The following is a 22,707-nucleotide window of genomic DNA, read 5'->3' as shown; positions in this document are numbered from 1 at the left end:
TCCAGGCTTTAGCTGAAAACACTGCAGCAAAATCTGCAATCAAAGAATCTGCGTTTCCGCAATGTAACACCATGTAGGAGAAATCACCTGAACTCTAAGAGGTTCTGCAGCAGCTGCACTAACAATTTGCAGTGGCTTTATAGAGGTTTTATGAGAGCTATAGTCATAATTCTAGTCATAGGATTTGCTTTCCTAACCTTGAGAGGCCAAGAGGTTCTGCAGCAGCTGCACCCTCACTGCCACTATGACATGTAGTTTCCTGCCCCGATCTCCAGGAGGTTCTGCAGCAGCTGCTCCCTCACTGCTTCTATTAACATTCGACTTCCTGGTGTGACGTCCAGGAGGTTCTGCAGCAGCTGTGGCCTCACTATTACCAGGTGACTTCTCGATGTGACCTCCAGGAGGTTCTGCAGCAGCTGTAGCCCCTCAGGGAGGATCTCACCCCCTCTGTGTTCAGCCTGGTCTCGGTGTGAGCGCTGCGAGCGGCCCCCAGTGGGCGCTGATGGTATCGCCGCTTTAATTGGGGCCCCTTGAAACCGCCTCCGGGTTCCATGTTTGTATCCGAGCTGTGAGCGCAGAACTCCATGTTGTAACAAAGTTTCCAGAATTTCCTTTTTTGTTTTTCTTTTTTTTTCTTTCTTTTTTTTTCTCCCTTCCCCCGCTCGGTGCCCGTCCCCCCCATGCCCTCCGTCCTGGCCCCTGCCCACCCTGGATTCCTCAATTCTCCATCCAACCCCAAGCCCAGAGGTAGGAAGAAGTGAGAGGAGTCCTGCAGGATCCAGATCCGGGGAGGTGTGATGGACAATCCGTCCATATTCACCCAGGTCAGCCGAGAAGATGTGAACTCCCCGCTGCAGGAGAAAGGTAAGAGGGGGAGGGGGGGCGACACCCCAACATTACCTGGGACTATAGGGGGTGGGGGCTGCGGACTACTCAGCCATTACTTGGGCCTCTTTCTTTTAGGGTCTGGTATTGAAGCAGGGCACCCCATAATGTCACTGTGAACCCCAATATTGCCAAACTGTTTGATGCATTGCAACCCAGTGTCAGTGCATGTCTTATAACCCCCCAAAATGAAAGGGTTAATGGAATTAATCCAGTATAAAGGGGGTTTGACAGATAAGGGGGCGGGGCGCTGTAATGTGTCACATCCCGGACCCTCTCTGGTGACATCCAGCAGACCCATTCTGTATTCTAGCACTTGTTGGGGGGGTGCACATGGTACTGGGGGTGTCCAGGTCACGTAATATCGACCTGATCGGTTTAACTCTTTGTGGAGTGTCACGTTGTTGCTGGCTCTGCAGGATCGACCCCTGACCCTGGAGCAAACCTACCCCCAATCCCAGTGATCATGGCTGCTGTCACTGATAAGACCTTCCAGATCCTTCCCTGGGTTTGACAGGAACTTGTTTAAACAACAAATAAAGGGAATAAGGAATTTTTGGCATGTGGCCGGCGCCGGTGGAGAAGTCCTGGGGCTGGCGCAGATTGTGCCTCTGTGTGCTACAGTATAGGGATATATATATATATATATATATATATATATATATATATATATATATGTGCAGCCAGTGGGTCCTGGTGATCGCCGGCGCTGGGGGCGGTTGTGATTTGTACAGTCTGTCCCGACCCCTTGCATTGTGGATGTGGTTTTGGGTTCTCAAAATGAAAGCAAAAAAATATTTCTTCAAGGTCTCGCAACAAGAACCGGAAAGCGAAAGCGACTTGTTTCACGTTCATTATATGGCCGATGTGATTGCAAGTCCTGCAGCTCCGAATGTCTGCAGCAAAGGGTTAAATGCCCCTTTTCAGGCCAGGGCTCCATAGCAACTAAATGGGTGCAATACTTTGTCCCAGGTAATGGAGCAATTGCAAAAAAAAAAAAAAAAATTGCAAAACGTGTTTTTTTTCATTGAGTTTGATCAAAATTCTAAATGATTGCAGTTATTTTATTGCGCGCTGTCAGCGGTGTAAAGTATAGAAATAGCCATAACTCACCGGATAAATCCCCCCCACTCTATCGCCGCTCTGGTGGTCACTGCTGGTTCTGCAGCAGTAATGTCACATGTCGTTTGCATGCTGCAGCCAATCTCTGGCCTCAGGGGTGACATTTGCTAGTACGTCATGTGACCGCTGAGAGCATTGAGCTTGTGTAAGTGATGTCTGTGATGTCATGAGTGCAGGACCGGAGGGGATTTATAGGTCCTTTATTTATTTGTGCCATATCCTTCTTACAATCCCTTATAATGGCAGATAAATGCACCAAATGTTATTCCGCGTTACATAGTATCCAGTATCCTAAAACACAGACTTATCTGGAATCTGCCAAATTTCCAACTCGCCCCTGAGTCTAGACAGTTCTTGAAAGTGGTGCAGGCAGAGAAGACCCTGCGATCCGGTCAGTCACCTAGACATATTGGGACAGTGTGGACTCCTACCTAAGCTGTGTGTTCCTTGTATCGAGGCAGACGCGCACCTTCACTATCTGTCAGCCGGACACTCGGACGTCTTCTCCTCCAGAGGTCACCATACACTGATTCAGAGCTTAGCTGAGGGTGCATGTGCCTTCAATAGGGGAAGGAGTGTAAGCAGCTGACCGGCTCCACTGGTGTGACTCGCTTTCCAGGTGAACAAAGAATCAAGGATCATAAAATCCATCATAACATCCATCCTTCCTCCCATTATCTGTCGGGGGAGCGTCTGGAGACCCCACACGTAACATATTCATCCTACATCGTCGGGTTCAGGTGACATTCATGTGAGCCCTCAGTGATGTTGGAAATTGGCCATAAGGATCAATCTGGCTTTATGGTAGAAGGTTCATGTCAGGGGGTACGAGTTATATACTAAATGCAGCAGATACTGGGTAGGGGTGTGTCTTGGTCGTGTCTTGGGGGTCTTCGACTCCTTGGAGCATTGCTATTATTCTTACAACAGAGTATAGGTAAAGGTGCCCGTCCATGCCATCGCTGGGTCTTTTTGTCTGGTAGAGGGGAACCCGTCTGAGATACCTTCAGATTAGTCTGAGAATGTTATGACTTGGGGTCCCGCATGCCTTGAGAATCCCTAATATTCTTGCAGGATTCCAGAAATCTCTCATTTTATTTAGAACCTAAGACTGAATTCACACGCAGCAGATATTTGGAAATGAAAATCGGATCTGTCATCTGAATGGGTTTGTTTTTGCAGTAAGAGCGGCCTCTGGAGGTGCCCAAATGTCTGCAGTAGCTTGTTTGGCTGATGGCTATTACTCCTGTCGCTCCCGTGCACTTGTATGCTGGGTACGGCCAAGTGTGCAAATGTTCTGGATGAGGAAGGGGCGATAGACTGAGGGAAAAAAGGATCGGACATGTTGAAATGCAATATGCCCAATCCTTCTGTCTTTTGACATTATCAGGTGGGGGGAGGAGTCAGGGCACCTTCATATACATAATATACTTGACTTTGGTCTTATGCTGTCTAGACTGATGAAGTTGCCATCTTTTGGGTTTCGGGTTGATCTGAGAGATATAGTGCGAGATATAGCCACGTATTTCCCCTGACTCCTATACCGGTGTCCCCTATGGTCAGAATACACCAGCGCTCCCTAATAACCAGTTAGATTGGCCTGGTCCGAACGCCCCTTGAGAACCACCATAGTTTTGGGGTCTAATCTCCAGCTGTTCAATGGCCGCTCCTATCCTCTGCTATCAGATCAGGTGAGAGTTTCCCTTTAGCAGGAGATTGCCCATCCAATGTGGTCACTTAGACAAAGTACAGGGTGCCCCAAAAAGTTTTGGAAAGTTCTGTAACTCGCCCTTCTATGTATTGTCAGCAGCTCAAGAATCTTTGTGACATTTCACTTGCACTGAGGTTTTTATTGATGCCCTTTAAGGCGACGCTCCGGCGGCCAGCGCTCCTCCTGCCCCCATTGGCCTGACTTTGAAGACATCTCTGCAGTATTGACTCCATTCTCGTGCCATCCTTGATTAATGGACCCTCGGCCTCGCGTGCGGAGTTGCTGCTGCCCTCTTTCTGTGGGCTTGTTCCTCTTCCCCATATAGAGTGAATCCTGTTCTTTCCCTTTAAGCCGCCTCTACAGGTGTAAGTGGATTATAAGGCACATGAATAATGGACGTCCAGCCTTTCCTGCACCCATATGGCTTATCGGGCTTTGTGGCCTCCGTCCCCGTCACCTCTTCCTGAACATGTGAATTATTAAAGGGGTTGTCAAGGATTTATAATCGGTAACACTAGTATGTACGTCACACGTCTAGTCATTGGCCGCAGCAGTCACGTGACTGATCTACGTGATGTCATCACTGCCAAACATCAGGAAATAATGGATAGAATATATTATGTTTCCTGCTTGTTGTACATTCCTATAATAAATCCTGGGTGACCCTACATGCTTCTGTATTTGTACCGGGTCCCAGTTATAGCCAACTATAGGGCTCTGAGACGTATATATGTCAAGTAGCCTGAAATGCTATATAATAGGTTAACCCTTCAGTGGTCAGGCCGGACAGCTCCTTGTCTATGGGAACATGGCGCCCGCTGTATGGTCTGTCCTGCTCAGCAGTCGTTACACTTAAACTTCCTATAATTCTGTCCAACATCTTCATATCAGGATGTGCAGAAACCACCAAATCTTATCTGTGAAAGGAAAAATCACTGCGGTTACCAACTGTCAGCGACTAACATGATGCAACTACTATCACTGGCACAACCATCATGGAGAATGTAACCAACAGGAAGAATAGGAGGCCTAAGGAGCGAGGAGAAGACAGTGACAAGTGCTCAGAGCTCATCACAAGTGCTTGTCAATATAATACTGCCCCCTATGTACAAGAATATAACTACTATAATACTGCTCCTATGTACAAGAATATAACTACTATAATACTACTCCTATGTACAAGAATATAACTACTATAATACTACTCCTATGTACAAGAATATAACTACTATAATACTACCTCCTATGTACAAGAATATAACTACTATAATACTATCTCCTATGTACAAGAATATAACTACTATAATACTACCTCCTATGTACAAGAATATAACTACTATAATACTACTCCTATGTACAAGAATATAACTACTATAATACTGCTCCTATGTACAAGAATATAACTACTATAATACTACCTCCTATGTACAAGAATATAACTACTATAATACTACTTCTATGTACAAGAATATAACTACTATAATACTGCTCCTATGTACAAGAATATAACTACTATAATACTATCTCCTATGTACAAGAATATAACTACTATAATACTACCTCCTATGTACAAGAATATAACTACTATAATACTACCTCCTATGTACAAGAATATAACTACTATAATACTATCTCCTATGTACAAGAATATAACTACTATAATACTACCTCCTATGTACAAGAATATAACTACTATAATACTGCTCCTATGTACAAGAATATAACTACTATAATACTACTCCTATGTACAAGAATATAACTACTATAATACTACTCCTATGTACAAGAATATAACTACTATAATACTACCCCTATGTACAAGAATATAACTACTATAATACTACCTCCTATGTACAAGAATATATCTACTATAATACTACTCCTATGTACAAGAATATAACTACTATAATACTGCTCCTATGTACAAGGATATAACTACTATAATACTACCTCCTATGTACAAGAATATAACTACTATAATACTACTCCTATGTACAAGAATATAACTACTATAATACTGCTCCTATGTACAAGAATATAACTACTATAATACTGCTCCTATGTACAAGAATATAACTACTATAATACTACTCCTATGTATAAGAATATAACTACTATAATACTACTCCTATGTACAAGAATATAACTACTATAATACTACCTCCTATGTACAAGAATATAACTACTATAATACTACCTCCTATGTACAAGAATATAACTACTATAATACTACTCCTATGTACAAGAATATAACTACTATAATACTACCTCCTATGTACAAGAATATAACTACTATAATACTGCTCCTATGTACAAGAATATAACTACTATAATACTACTCCTATGTACAAGAATATAACTACTATAATACTACCTCCTATGTACAAGAATATATCTACTATAATACTGCTCCTATGTACAAGAATATAACTACTATAATACTGCTCCTATGTACAAGAATATAACTACTATAATACTACTCCTATGTACAAGAATATAACTACTATAATACTACTCCTATGTACAAGAATATATCTACTATAATACTACTCCTATGTACAAGAATATATCTACTATAATACTACTCCTATGTACAAGAATATATCTACTATAATACTGCTCCTATGTACAAGAATATAACTACTATAATACTACTCCTATGTACAAGAATATAACTACTATAATACTACCTCCTATGTACAAGAATATAACTACTATAATACTACTCCTATGTACAAGAATATAACTACTATAATACTACTCCTATGTACAAGAATATAACTACTATAATACTACCTCCTATGTACAAGAATATAACTACTATAATACTGCTCCTATGTACAAGAATATAACTACTATAATACTGCTCCTATGTACAAGAATATAACTACTATAATACTACTCCTATATACAAGAATATAACTACTATAATACTACTCCTATGTACAAGAATATAACTACTATAATACTACTCCTATGTACAAGAATATAACTACTATAATACTACTCCTATATACAAGAATATAACTACTATAATACTGCTCCTATGTACAAGAATACAAGAACCCCTAAGAACAGAGGGCCGGACCACTATAATGGCGGTCACACATGGCGCTCGGCGGCCCCAGTGACTGTATTGGGGTCTCTTAGGTTTCTGTCACACTTGCGTTTGGTGACCATTCGGTTATTCCGCCCCCTGAATCCTCTTGTAAATACGGAGAGAGAGGTCCTACAAGCCGCAGTACTCGCAGTCCTATTCTAGTCTATGGGGTCCACAGGTAACCAATTTTGAAGTTGATTGAGTTTCATTTCTTCGGGTCCCCAAGCAATTGGTGCGACCCTGGCGTCCGGTGTCCATTGGACTTTCCTCCCTCCGGTTTTTGTCTGATTGCTGACATTGGATTATCCTGACTGGATACACTGTAACAGATCTTCAGCTGTGAGAAGGATTTGGTGGATTCTCTGCTGCGGTTTTTATCCGTTTTTATTGTTCTGACTATTCTGAGCCTTTCGCTTCTCGTCCATGATGTCTGAACATTCGCCGCGGTCGCCCCTCCCCCTCTTGCTTCTCGTATCTGTTGGTTTTATTTGATCCAGAGCTTTGCTGGAAAATGAAGTTTTTATAAACAGCGGCGGCGGCCGAGCGTGGACACGAGGGCGATGAGTAAATCGCTTTTTTGACATGTGCTGAGGCTGCAGACGGTGTATTTTAAAGGGGCGGTAACATAAAAAATTGTCATGTGCTTGTGGCGGAGGTTAAAACAGAAGGTTTGCCATTCAGAAGCCTGGGAAAGCTGAGTGGGAGCTGTAGTTGTGTCCTTATTGGCTTGCCCAGAAGGAAAAGCTTGGTAGCCGTCTATTGCCTATGCCTTATCTTCCACAGGGCTCATCATCCAGCTTTCCCAGAGTCCTGAATATAGTATCTACTAAGACTAGGGATCTCTAGTCAGATTTCACTTCAGGACTCTGGGAAAGCTGTGTGAATCCTTGAAAATAATTTTTAAAAATCCTTTTGTCTGGGTTTTGAGAAAGCTGGGTCATGGAATGTCCCTATCTAGAGAAACCAATATGGACACTGTTTTGGCTCTGGTAGAGGTCGTCACTCAGCTTTCCCAGAGTCTTGAATGTAAAATCTACCAAGGCACTGATGTAGAGATCTCTCTAGGCAAAGCTGTCTGCAGGGCTCTGGAAAAGCTGTGTGAACCAATGAGTAGAATTTGTAGAAGTCTTCTGTTTCTGAAAAAGCTGGGTGACTTTCTGTGGGGGAACAGTATTGACTTTCATGGGGGTGGTCACCCAGCTTTTCCTGAGTCCTGAATATATAGTATCTATCAAGGCACCGATATAGATATACATGAAAGTCAGGACTCTGGGAAAGCTGTGTGAATAGTGGAATAGGACTTATTACTTTTTATTATGTTGGGTAAAGTTATGGCTCTCATGGGGGGGGGGGGGGGGGTCACCCAGCTGTCCCGGAGTCCTGAATGTTAAACCTTTCTAGTTATGCAGAGGTTTGCTGTTCAGGACATTTGGTAGGTAGATCAGTGCTGACTCTTCTGTATCACCCAGCTTTCCCAGTAACTGATGAGCCATCTGGCGTCGTGGCCCTGCGGCGCTGTACTCTCGCTATGTCCTGGCAGGGTGTGCGGGTGTGGCTGGAGTTGACATTGTTACTGCCCACGCAGGGAGGTGCGAGGTGCACGAGAGGCGCCTTTTCCCCGCGCTCTGAGAGGTTCCCACACGTTCTGTCACTCGCGTCCCCTCCACTACCCCTGGGGGGCACAAACTTACCTACAGATCTGGATACTATTCTGGTATAACGTGTTATAACACTTCAATAATGGAGATGATTCTGGGTGACAGCCAATATGGCTACTCTTTCTTCCTCATTCTACTTTCCTAGACTCCTGAATGGACTCTGCATACTTAGGAAGCAACACTGGACATGAACAACTGGGCGTTTAATCCATTCAGTAGTCTGGGAAAGCTGGGTGACCCCTGTGGGAGCTGTGACGTTCTCCCTCTCACTGAGCTTTCACTTTTACTACTCAAAAATATTCATCTAGATGGGGCAGCTACAGCTTTCCCAAGCTCCTGAATGGCCGCCCTGACTACTAGGGTTTAACATATTGATGCATACGGTAAACTAGATAAATGATGTGAAGGGAAACTCGCTGATACTTCTGTGCCTTAACTTTCCTAGGGTCCTGAACGGCATGTGTGTCCCATGACAGCCTTGTAATAGGGGGCAGGGGCAGTCACCCAGCTTTCCCAGACACTTCAAAGCCCGTTCAGCCCTGTTAGCCAAATGGGTGGAGCTGTCACTATTCCACATTCATATCAGACTTCATAGACCTGCTTGGTGTGATATGTACAAATGTCAAGACCAGCAATAAATGAGGTGACCCCCAAATCTGACCCATCATATATCACAGTGGGTGTAAAGGGGAGGAGAAACCGGCAATGTGTGGATATAGGGGTACAGGATAATGACAGGCTGATACTTGGGGTACAGGATAATGACAGGCTGATACTTGGGGTACAGGATAATGACAGGCTGATACTTGGGGTACAGGATAATGACAGGCTGATACTTGGGGTACGGGATAATGACAGGCTGATACTTGAGGTACAGGATAATGACAGGCTGATACTTGGGGTACAGGATAATGACAGGCTGATACTTGGGGTACGGGATAATGACAGGCTGATACTCGGGGTACAGGATAATGACAGGCTGATACTTGGGGTACAGGATAATGACAGGCTGATACTTGGGGTACGGGATAATGACAGGCTGATACTTGGGGTACAGGATAATGACAGGCTGATACTTGGGGTACAGGATAATGACAGGCTGATACTTGGGGTACAGGATAATGGCAGGCTGATACTTGGGGTAAAGGATAATGACAGGCTGATACTTGGGGTACAGGATAATGACAGGCTGATACTTGGGGTACGGGATAATGACAGGCTGATACTTGGGGTACAGGATAATGACAGGCTGATACTTGGGGTACAGGATAATGACAGGCTGATACTTGGGGTACAGGATAATGACAGGCTGATACTCGGGGTACAGGATAATGACAGGCTGACACTTGGGGTACAGGATAATGACAGGCTGATACTTGGGGTACAGGATAATGACAGGCTGATACTTGGGGTACAGGATAATGAGACACTTGATACATTGTATCTGTCCACTATTGTATATTAGTCGCTGACTATGTTGCGTGTTGTTTGCACTTTCACTTACTCTATTAATTATTAACCCTTGCTGTTTCTCGCTGTCACTTCCTCGTTTGCTTTATTGTTCTGGATCAAATTCTCCTGTAAGGTGTGACCTGCGCTCCTTGTCCTCCTCCAGGCCCCTCCCTCTTATTGAGGCCCCTCCCTCTTTCTTTTCTTGTACTGTATATTTACTGTCGCTATTTCTAGAGAGTTTGTAAAAATCCCAAAAATTCGCTTTGTGACTTCAGGCAGTGTGAATACGATTCTGTACTTCTGCACACGCGGCTTTATTTATCTGGTATATTCTGTGTTCTACTCCACTCACTTCCCAAGCTGCAGCGAGATTTCTCTTGGTTCCCACACACACTGCGTGTCAGGTGTCAGGACAGTTTTGAATGCAGCTCTGGATGTGACTGGAGTACCTGTATCTCAGTATCAGTACAATACACTGTATCCTCCGCCCCGCTATATACTGTATATCCTGTCCGAGCTGCGGATTTAACCCCCGGTGTCCCAGTGTGGCCAGCTAGTAGAGCTGTTTAATATTCTCGGCTCCAGGGTCTTCCTCTCTCTGTGTATTCTGGCAGGGCAGCAAAGGCCGGATATGGCTGAGGGACAGCGGAGGATGGGGGTGGGGGCCGCAGTGCCTGTCTCAGCAGCAAAGCATGGTGGGAGCGAAGGCTTGGCGCTAAAAGTGGATAAAGGACGACGGATAGAGGAAAAACATTGGGGCGTCCTCGCCATACTTTGTAGTCAGTGGATGACTGGCAGGGGGTCGCCGCAGAGGCCGAGCAGTCGCCGCCACCACCTAGGTGTTATACATGAAGATCAGACGCCACAATTCTAGAATAACTTCCCTCTTAAAGGGCCAGTGCCCTAAACAGCACAATCAGAGGAGTGGTCTCGTATATGGAGGGTCTCCGCACTGGAGATACGGGATATAGGGGCTGACGATAGGAGCAGCGGAGGTTTCTGAACTTTGTGTCACTTATGGACTTGCTGATATCGGTGGAGCGGGGGGAGCTGCTGCAATGTGCGGTTGCTTTACAGTCACATACAGGATGTTGATGTTTTGCTTTTGCAGGCCAGCAAAGCATCATGGGAGTTGTAGTCTTACACCAGCCTTGGGGTCTTCTCTTCCCCTTGTGATCGCTCCGATCGTCTCCTTCCTGTTGTTGTGTCTGACTTCCTGTCGCTGACTCCTCCTCCGCCATGTACCCTGATCATATAGAGCACAGTCAGATGCCCGGGGGCTGCCGGTCGGTGTGCACCCCAAATTACTGGAGCGGTGGTAACCCTATCACTGCTGTGTTCAGGTGACACGACCACCTCCGTACTACCCCCCGCCTCACTGGTCTCGTGTCCTTTGTCTCCAGGTCGCTGGACCATCGCCAGGGCCCTATAGTGTGATGATGGCAGCGAAGGGGTTAAACCAGCACGTTAAGCATTAACCGGTGTTGCAATGACATTCCTGGGAGGGGTCACATACTTCTGATCCTTAGCGCACCAATGAACTCCGCGACCTTAAAAACCGCCAGCGCAAGAAATCTGATGATAGACACCGTACGCTAAATTATCGATGAGTCCTGAGCAGGGAGAATGAGGGTCGTAGTACTAGGTCATGTGACCAATGAGAAGACGGCTATTGGTGTGATCCGATCAAACAGAATGGGATTAGATACAGCAGCTCATAAGACCCTATTGCACATCATAGGATTAGATACAAGCTCAGCATACAGTATGGCACATGACGGGCTTAGATACGTCAACTCCAAATACAGTATCACATATCATAGGATTAGATACAAGCTCAGTATACAGTATCATACATCATAGGCTTAGATACACTGACCAGGTAAACTGTTTCAAGTATGACGGGTTTGGATACATGAATTCAGATACAATATCACACATTGTAGGCTTAGATACATAAGCTCACTGTACAGTATCACACGTGTGAGCCTTAGATACATGGAGTGGATCCCCGGTTTCCTCAGCTGATCACTTCTCTGACATCTGTCTGTCGCCTCCTGTTGTATTAAATCTTGTTAACCGCGCTCAGATTAAGGTGCGATGATCCGCGCTGATCTCTTAAGAGCTCGATAATCCCGTCCTGGTCCGGCCGCTGTCACATCCACTGACCCTAGCACCTCCATGATGGATCAGAAGTCAGAGGAGAGGACGGGGTTAATAATGTCTCAATAATCAGGATATAGAAGCAGCGCCCCCTGTTGGATTCTTATCCCGTCTTCCCTCCTCTTTATCCTCAGGTGTTCACAGCCCCTCATCCTCCAAGAAGCCTCGGAGTCGGAGCATCTTCCACTCCCTTTTCTGCTGCCTATGCCAGGAGGATGCCGAGCCCCTTCCTGTCAATAACAATGCCCCCCTCCTGACAGAAGAGAATGGATCGGTCCCCAAGGTGAGCACGGGGTCATGTGACTACTATTGTACAGTATATATAGAGTGTAATATAGGAAGTATATAATGTAATGTATGTACACAGTGACTGTACCAGCAGAATAGTGAGCGCAGCTCTGTATAATACAGGATAAGTAATGTAATGTATGTACACAGTGACTGCACCAGCAGAATAGTGAGTGCAGCTCTGGAGTATAATACAGGATAAGTAATGTAATGTATGTACACAGTGACTGTACCAGCAGAATAGTGAGCTCAGCTCTGGAGTATAATACAGGATAAGTAATGTAATGTATGTACACAGTGACTGTACCAGCAGAATAGTGAGCGCAGCTCTGGAGTATAATACAGGATAAGTAATGTAATGTATGTACACAGTGACTGCACCAGCAGAATAGTGAGCGCAGCTCTGGAGTATAATACAGGATAAGTAATGTAATGTATGTACACAGTGACTGTACCAGCAGAATAGTGAGCGCAGCTCTGGAGTATAATACAGGATAAGTAATGTAATGTATGTACACAGTGACTGCACCAGCAGAATAGTGAGCGCAGCTCTGGAGTATAATACAGGATAAGTAATGTAATGTATGTACACAGTGACTGCACCAGCAGAATAGTGAGCGCAGCTCTGGAGTATAATACAGGATAAGTAATGTAATGTATGCACACAGTGACTGTACCAGCAGAATAGTGAGCGCAGCTCTGGAGTATAATACAGGATAAGTAATGTAATGTATGTACACAGTGACTGCACCAGCAGAATAGTGAGCGCAGCTCTGGAGTATAATACAGGATTAGTAATGTAATGTATGTACACAGTGACTGTACCAGCAGAATAGTGAGCGCAGCTCTGGAGTATAATACAGGATTAGTAATGTAATGTATGTACACAGTGACTGTACCAGCAGAATAGTGAGCGCAGCTCTGGAGTATAATACAGGATAAGTAATGTAATGTATGTACACAGTGACTGCACCAGCAGAATAGTGAGCGCAGCTCTGGAGTATAATACAGGATAAGTAATGTAATGTATGTACACAGTGACTGTACCAGCAGAATAGTGAGCGCAGCTCTGGGGTATAATACAGGATAAGTAATGTAATGTATGTACACAGTGACTGCACCAGCAGAATAGTGAGTGCAGCTCTGGAGTATAATACAGGATAAGTAATGTAATGTATGTACACAGTGACTTTACCAGCAGAATAGTGAGTGCAGCTCTGGAGTATAATACAGGATAAGTAATGTAATGTATGTACACAGTGACTGTACCAGCAGAATAGTGAGCGCAGCTCTGGAGTATAATACAGGATAAGTAATGTAATGTATGTACACAGTGACTGCACCAGCAGAATAGTGAGCGCAGCTCTGGAGTATAATACAGGATAAGTAATGTAATGTATGTACACAGTGACTGCACCAGCAGAATAGTGAGCGCAGCTCTGGAGTATAATACAGGATAAGTAATGTAATGTATGTACACAGTGACTGCACCAGCAGAATAGTGAGCGCAGCTCTGGAGTATAATACAGGATAAGTAATGTAATGTATGTACACAGCGACTGCAGCAGCAGAATAGTGAGTGCAGCTCTGGAGTATAATACAGGATAAGTAATGTAATGTATGTACACAGTGACTGCACCAGCAGAATAGTGAGTGCAGCTCTGGAGTATAATACAGGATAAGTAATGTAATGTATGTACACAGTGACTGTACCAGCAGAATAGTGAGCGCAGCTCTGGGGTATAATACAGGATAAGTAATGTAATGTATGTGCACAGTGACTGTACCAGCAGAATAGTGAGCGCAGCTCTGGAGTATAATACAGGATAAGTAATGTAATGCAGATATATTAGGATTCCTTTACATTAATTCTCTATGTCACTCTCCCCATTACCCGCATGCACGGTCCCTCATGTCTGTCTTATGACTTCTGACCCCTGTGATATTGGGGGAGGTGTCTTTGATATTTTTCTTTATTTCGCTCCTTTCTTACGGTTCCTCCTCAGACATCTTGGCTTGTGTCTGTGGTTGTAGAATCTGTACATGTGGGCAGTGGTAATGAAATCCTCGTTAGAGCACTAATTACCTTTTTTAGACCTCAGAGGTTTCTGTAACTTCTAATTAATGAGACGTCTCCATTTCATATTCCTGTAGCACCACCTAATGGAAATGGTGGGAGCAGTTCCGGAAATATGTCAGTGATGTTTTTTGATAGCAAAGGGTAAAGAGATTTATAGATTTTGACTCTTGACCTATAATCCCCACGGTTACCCATTGGCCATTGGGGGCGCTATTCATATGATTGAGAACTAACCTTTGAAAATTATCCACATCCTCAGACAGTTGCTGTAAAACCTAGACCCATTCAGGGGTTAACTAAATTTTGTTTTTGACTTCTCAGGCGACTAAGTATCTTCTGCCGGAGGTGAAGCCGCAGGACACGGGCAAGATCTGTGTGGTCATCGACCTGGACGAGACCTTAGTTCATAGTTCATTCAAGGTAAATCTTGTTGGGTTTCAGGAACAGCAGTGATTTTATCCGAGAGTTGTGCTGGAATTGCAGCTGAATTCTACTGTAGTCAGTAAAGCCGAGCTGCAATACCAGGCACCGCCTATGGATAGATGTGGTGCTGTTCCTGAAGGTAAGCCGTCATGTCTAATCCCAGACAACTCTAAGTTGTTCTTTCTTTTGTTTGCAGCCGGTCAATAACGCCGACTTTATCATTCCTGTTGAGATTGATGGAACGGTTCATCAGGTAAATCATCTCCCGCGGATCTTCCCTCCTTCTACTAATAACCAAGTGATTGTAAAGCTTCAGGGAGAATTTCCAGACGTCCGACTCGCCTTCCAGGGCTGCCGCTAGCTTCAAGTAATCCAGGATAGGCTGTGCTATCGTCTTTCAGCTTATTCTTGATTACTTGTGGTCAGCGCCGTCCACAAACGACAAGATTTTGAAGAGATTATGTAATAGACCTCAGAGCTGCGCTCACTATTCTGCTGGTACAGTCACTGTGTACATACATTACATTACTTATCCTGTATTATACTCCAGAGCTGCGCTCACTATTCTGCTGGTACAGTCACTGTGTACATACATTACATTACTTATCCTGTATTATACTCCAGAGCTGCACTCACTATTCTGCTGGTGCAGTCACTGTGTACATACATTACTTATCCTGTATTATACTCCAGAGCTGCGCTCACTATTCTGCTGGTGCAGTCACTATGTACATACATTACATTACTTATCCTGTATTATACTCCAGAGCTGCGCTCACTATTCTGCTGGTACAGTCACTGTGTACATACATTACATTACTTATCCTGTATTATACTCCAGAGCTGCGCTCACTATTCTGCTGGTACAGTCACTGTGTACATACATTACATTACTTATCCTGTATTATACTCCAGAGCTGCGCTCACTATTCTGCTGGTACAGTCACTGTGTACATACATTACATTACTTATCCTGTATTATACCCCAGAGCTGCGCTCACTATTCTGCTGGTGCAGTCACTGTGTACATACATTACTCCTATGGATCTTGGCTCCTGGTTCTCCTTAATGTCTGACCTCTCTTCTCCAGGTTTACGTGTTGAAGAGGCCTCATGTAGACGAGTTTTTGAGGCGAATGGGGGAGATGTTTGAGTGCGTTCTATTCACCGCCAGCCTCGCAAAGGTGAGCATTAGGGTTTGAGTACCTTCTTGCGCCCTGTGGCTTCTGCGTCTTGGATTTTGGGTCTGGTAGTCTGAGCCTTGTAATAATTCCTGTGATTTGTTCCGCCCCTTTCACCCTCCATCTTTTTTGCAGTATGCTGACCCGGTTGCAGATCTGCTGGATAAATGGGGAGCGTTTCGAGCCCGCCTCTTCCGGGAATCTTGTGCCTTCCATAGGGGTAACTATGTCAAGGACCTGAGCAGACTGGGCCGCGACCTGAATAAATTGGTTATCATCGACAATTCCCCGGCTTCTTACATCTTCCATCCGGATAATGCGGTGAGAAATCTCTACATTGTATCCTCAGTGCTGACCCTATAGAACCCCTCGTAGAGAGCGCCTGTCACTTTAAGAAGGTCGGGATGGACAATGTCATATTAGGCTGCATAGGGTCAACAGGTTTCCTGGGGTCAGGATATTAATGGCCTATCCTTAGGACAGGCCATGCTGTGTATTGCCCCCTTTACAGTGGCATAATAGGGCGACACCTATTGGATGATTCCAGGTAGTTCCGGCCTCTGCTCGCCGATCCCATCCCCTATTCAGCCCCGGTGGCTACTGCTGAAATAATCCCATAGTCAATAGTGAACTTTTTAACTTTTTATGTTATTTGAGCTAATATAACAATAGAATTTGCGTCCGTTTCCGTATCACATTTTGTGGGTAAGTAATTCACAGTTTTGTCCCCCGCAGGTGCCCGTAGTGTCCTGGTTTGATGACATGAGCGACACGGAGCTGCTGGACCTTATTCCCTTCTTTGAGAAGCTGAGCCGGGTGGAGGACGTGTACAGCGTTCTAAAGCAGCGCAGGACTGCCAGCTAGTGACCGCCCGGGGGCGGGGCTTATCTCGCTGCGTGCGCTCACACCTGTGCTGGACTGTCGAAGAACAGGAGAGTGGGCGTGGCCTCTACGATCGCTGCTAGGGGGCGGAGCGATTCAGCACCTGATACATCAAAGCCTCGGTGTTCACGGGATTTGAGGCTCCTGTTTTTTTTTGCTGATTTTCATACCAAAACCCAAAGTATTTTGGACGAATGTTTTTGAAGTTTTCCAATTTTAAATTTGCAAAAAAAAAAGAGACTTTAGAAACCCCAAAAAAATCTTAGGAGTTTTTTTTTTTTTTTTTTTTACCAGAAATTTTCAACAATATTTCAAGTATTTTTCAAAAATTTTATGGTCTTTAATTCCCAGAGATCGGTATTTTGTTTTTTGCTTTTTCTTTCACAGGGAGGGGAATATAAACTGCTGTGCCGAGGGCCGGCAACCCATAGGGGGCGCAAGGACAAGTATTAATGATTCACAAGTTAGTTTGTTGTGGTTTTTCAGACGCCTGCCATTGTGTAGAATTGATGTTTTTGATTTTTATTATTTTTTTTAATTTTTTTTGTGCATTGTGGGTGAAATTTTTTGGGAAGGTGCATGGGTCACGTGCTACAGATTACACACTGGGTCGCCTCCCTATGTGCTGGTCATGTTTGGGATTGAACTGGTGCCAGCGGCGGGGAGCTGTCAATTTATTTTTTTTCCAAAAAGTTGTATCTAGTAGGTGAAAATGTGCATTTTTTTTTTTTTCCGGCCCTCCCAGCCCCTGATATCAGCTCGGCTCATGGCCATATCACTTGAATGTCACAATATACACTATGAACAGTTACGGTATTACTGACCGGGTAGGGGGCGCCGCCGAGTCCGTGGTCGCGGGTGACACATAATCAAGAATAATTGTGCAGATTTTACTCTTTAGTTTTCAAATTTTTTTTAAAAAATTTTGATTATTTTTTTTTGTTCTTGAAGCTGTAACATAAGGACATTTTCGGGACCATAGAACCACAGAGGTTTATCGGAACGTTCAGAAGTTTCCATTATGGCTTGAAGAAGTCGAGAAGATCTGGGCTTCGTAGTGTTCGCTGCTCTGCTTCGACATGGGCTTGGGGTTTGGGGAGCTTTGCGAGTTTTGATGCGTCGCCTTCGATGTGAACGTTGACCAGGCTGCTCTGCAATATTGAGCGTCTTGTCCCCTCCGACTGTCCGAGTTGTGCAGATGCTAAGTGCCTTATAGTATTGGATCGTGCAGGCTCCGGGAGGTGGAACCTAGAGCACTTGTCTCGAGAGTTTGGGATATCCATTGGTTTGTTGTAGCAATGGGGCTGGTCCTGCATCGGGACTCCCAATAGTCCATCGTGCGGCATCTCATTGGCCCCATAGGCTCCGCGCTGTTGGAGTTCTCCTTATATCATGAGCACTCACTATGGGCCGACACGGAGCGCACCCCACCTTGCAAACATTGTGCCTTTTCAACTGCTCACAAAGAATCGGACATGTAACCATTTGCCTTAAATCTCTTCCCGTCGCCGTGCCTTATTCTTGTAACCTCGGGGGCGTGAGTCCATTATCGACGCTATAACCCCTGTTCTCCCTTTAGGGTCGTAGTCCTATAGCGATCGTGGCTCGGTCCTCTTGCTGTATTGGAATTGCACATTTTACTGCAGGGCTATTTAGGACGTTTTCTCACTTAGAACGCGATGTTGATTGTAGTACGAGGATGGCGAGCGTTAGCGTACAGTGTTCATTGCAACGCGTCTCCAGCGGACGGCAGGATTGTTAATGGAACCGCTGCGGTGCGGGCAACGAAAGGATTAAAAAGGAATCCTCATTGCTCTGCGCGGTGTGACCACCAGGGGGCAGCGATTAAATATAAACTTTTATGTTTCTTTAACTAGTTTCTGACTTTATAAATATGTATATCTGTATATATGACATTAGAGCGATAGTAACATGGACGGGATCGGCAGCAGGTCCAGCTCCGCACCTCGGGTTTCCTTGTAGACATTCATTCCTGATCAGAAGGGTTCAGAAACACTTTGTATTCTAGAGCTTGGCATGATCTGAATAGGCCCGTACCAGTCGCAGTGAATAGGGCCAAGGTTCTGTGCAACTATGGAAGGGACCTTTCTCCGTCTCCACCAACTCTAAGTCTTTGCATCCTTCAATGGATTCCATCACAGTTATTTTTTTTTTTCCTCTAGCCCCCACCATTCCTGAGCAATCAGTGCCGTTAGCTTCAGTATCCAATATGCAAATTAGGCTTTCTAGGGCCACCCATCTGACAGTATAGAGTCTAATTAGCATATTGGATGCTGAAGCTAACGGCACTGATTGCTCAGGATCGGTGGGCGCTAGAGGAAAAAATTCCAAGCGGAACCATTGCAGCAGAGTCTATTGAAGGATGCAAAGAGTTAGATTTGGTAGAGATGGAGAAAGGTCCTCTTAAATGTGGCCCCTTGAGTAGCAATATTGTTGTATTTTATCCACAGAGATCCATAAATTCTGTCCTAATTATTGCTACAATCTATCTTTATAGTGTTCAGAGTTCCAAATCCCCTTTATAGTTAGATAATTCTGCCTTGCTGAGGCCACCACTAGGGGGAGCTCAGCAGCTGACTGTATACACATTGAACTAAATAGCACCTTATGCAGTAAGCTCTTGAGTTCCCCCTAGTGGTGGCGGCAGGAAGGCAGATTTTCTTGCTTAGATGCGTATATAATATTACGGTGTCGTGTGACAAAAATGTAACCAATCAGAATCTCAGTGAGGAATTTGAACGCTGAGCTCTGATTGGCTGCTTCGGGGGAACAAGTTGTCATGTGTGTGTATGCCATAGAGGGGTGTGATGCTCTGCAGAGCTCGTGTCCTGACCCTCTGCACCGGGACGTTACTGTCTACAGGAAAACACCTGGGGGGAGGGACTTAACCCTTAAAGGGGCGGCCGAGATTCCTGAAAGTTATTTTTTTTATGATATTATATATTTTTATTGTATATCTGTCTTCTGAGAGAACACGGGAGCTAATCCTCTTAACAACTTTGATGAGAAATCTGAGACATTTTTAAGTGCCTTCTTTTTGTGTGATTTTAAAAAACTGTAAAATAATCAAATGACAAGAAAACAGAAAAAAAAAAACTAAAGAGAAATCCTGAACCCGATGTGTCTGCGTCTCATTCATTTCACGTATATGATGTCTCTATTATTTCATAAAGAACTGTAGAAACCTTATAAAAATCTGTCCTGACCCAGTCCTGTTCACACAGCTGAAGGTTTGTTACAATGTATCCAAATAGTAAACAGCAACAACACTTTCCCTCTCTTCTGGACTGATTGTTCTTTCTCACATTGATACATTGTAACCAACCCTCAGATTGGGGACCTTTCACCTCCTTCACCAACTCCACCTCCTTTAATAGCACCTCCTCCTCTGATTCCAGCACAGTTGGAATTCTCTTTCTCTAGCCCCCACCATTCCTGAGTAATCAGTGCTATTAGTTTCAGCATCCAATATGAAAATTAGGCTCTATACTGTCAGGTGGGCGGTCCTAGACTGGAGCAAACAGAGAGGGACCGCCCTCCTGACAACAGAAGTCCTCTTTAAGGTGGTTTTTAGTTCTGAGTATAAATAAGGACGGTCCAAAGTCACTGTCTGACAAATAGAAATGAGAGCAGTATTGTAGAAAATCTGTCCCTTTAAATGGATTGTCCCAGATATGAAAAACATGTCTCTCAGAAACAGCGCCACACCTATATGTTGGTTGCTTGTGGTATTGCAGCTCATCTACAGTGAACGGGATTGAGATGCAATACCAAACATAATCTGTAGATAGGGGTGGCGCTGTTTCTGGTAGAAAGCCGCTATGTTTTTCTAATCCTGGATAACCCCTTTAATTGTCGTAGAAATACAGATATGTTGACACCCTGTGAATTATTATCATGGACGCCATTAAAGATTTCCTGAAAAACCCCTTTAAGGTTGAGGTCACACATTGCAGAAAACCTACTTTTTTTTTTTTTTTTTTGCAGATGTTGCTGTATTTTTGAGCCAAAACCAAGAGTGGATTTAGCACAAGGGAGAAGTAGAAGAACTTCCTTTATATTGTCCATTCCTTATGAAGCCAATCTTGGTGTTGGCACAAAAAATGCAGCAAAATCTGCAACAACCAACCCAGCTTTTCCAAAACACATGGTCTCAACTGTAGGGGACACATTCAGAGGTTTTTGGTGCGGTTTGTGAAGGCAAAGCCAGTAGTGGAAAACATTGATGCTCATTCAAACTCCTCTGTAGCAAGTAACAGGTGTGGGCAATATAATAAAGTCACACCTGAGACCAGATACAAAGGATACAAGGAGGGGAGGGAGGGGGACTGATGAAAGGGAGTAATATAGGATAGTCAGGCTGGTGGAGGAGCAGCCCCAACCAAGTGCAGAGACATCCGAGCTCTCCTGCAGGCTCAGGGGCATCAACAACTTCATAAAGCCCCCAGCAATGGAAGGAAACAAAGCCCTGAAGTGGCCGCAATGAGTCTGAATCTAAATCCCATTGAACGCCCGTGGAAAGATCTTACAATTGCTGTTGGGTGAAGAGAAGGCGCCGCCCCAAATATGGGAGACCTGGAGCAGTGTGGGAAAGAAGAGGAGGCCAAAACTGGAGGTGGGAGGTGGAAGAAGCGTGCGGACGGCCATAGGGAGAGATCCACCAGTTATTTTTTTTTGCAAAGGGTGTGTAAGTAAATGTTCAGTGGAAGGTGCCAGATATTTTCTCATTTTTGGAGTTTTGCATGAAATTGTATTATTTTTGGCATTTTTTTTTTTTTGTTAATTGTTTTGTAACACAAGTCATTGTAATAATTGTCGAGGAGAAATATTTACTAATTCTTTGGAAAAATTTCAGGGGTGCCAATACTTACGGCCATGACTGTAGGTCCTCAGTCTTTATGATCTACATCTAGTTATTGTTTCAAAAAACCTGAATGTATGTACTTACCCCTAGCCATAAACCAGGCAGCAACACTCAATGTCAGGCGGCAGCTGCAAAGGTGCGTGAAATTTCTGGGAATCTAAAGAGATCTGACTACAGACGGAGCGCTCTGCAGCAATCTTACAAGTCTTATAGAATTTGGAAGAATATATCCTATAATTTTCACTCTGACCACTAACCCCAATAATAGACAGACACTTGCCAATTCTGTAGATTGCAGCAGTCACCTCATTTACATCACAGACTGGATTACAATAGAAGATAACACCTCTATAGATGACACCACTGAGCCATCATTACATCACTACTGACAATAGATGATGTCACAGCTTAGCTCCTCCCCTTCCCTGCACAGAACGTGGCTAGAAAACTCTACCATAGACCTCAATGAGTTGTCTCTAGTCTATTGCTTCCTATGGCCATGACTGTGCTGTAAAGCAGATCACTAAATGCTGTTACCAGAGCAGAGGAGAAGCTCAGACAAGATGGCCGCCCCCATAATCATGGACAGAGAACGGAATAATCAGAAAATAAAAAACAAATTAATAGATTTTACGATGTGGGTTTAGTAAAAAACCTGATACAGAACTGATATTCCACAGTCATGCAGTACTCCAAGGCTGCCACTAGGTGGTGATTTAGCCTCATCTGTTCCCTGTTCCCCAGGAAGAAACCTACAAAATTTACAGCTAGTTCTGCTATCTGGCTACAAAGGGCGAAGTGAATCCTCAGGTGTCAGATATGTTGATCTTCTGAGGCTCATCCTCTACACCGCGCTGTCGGACAACCAGGCGGAGCAT

At 44.3% G+C, this 22,707-nt stretch overlaps 1 protein-coding gene across 1 annotated transcript; it reads left to right on the top strand.

Moving 5' to 3' along the window:
* The first annotated feature begins 556 nt into the window (after window positions 1-556).
* Window positions 557-20,073, top strand: CTDSP1 (CTD small phosphatase 1). The gene is made up of 7 exons (XM_075284645.1): window positions 557-864; window positions 12,226-12,374; window positions 14,781-14,879; window positions 15,079-15,135; window positions 15,973-16,065; window positions 16,198-16,383; window positions 16,798-20,073. The coding sequence occupies exons 1-7, from the start codon at window positions 798-800 to the stop codon at window positions 16,924-16,926; spliced, it is 780 nt and encodes a 259-aa protein (XP_075140746.1). The 5' UTR covers window positions 557-797; the 3' UTR covers window positions 16,927-20,073.
* The last annotated feature ends 2,634 nt before the right edge of the window (window positions 20,074-22,707 follow it).

This window comes from Leptodactylus fuscus, chromosome 8 (genome assembly GCF_031893055.1).
Source record: "Leptodactylus fuscus isolate aLepFus1 chromosome 8, aLepFus1.hap2, whole genome shotgun sequence".
Taxonomy (NCBI): Eukaryota; Metazoa; Chordata; class Amphibia; order Anura; family Leptodactylidae; genus Leptodactylus; species Leptodactylus fuscus.
Note: the sequence above shows the minus strand (reverse complement) of the source record. Positions and strands in the feature narration are given on the sequence as shown.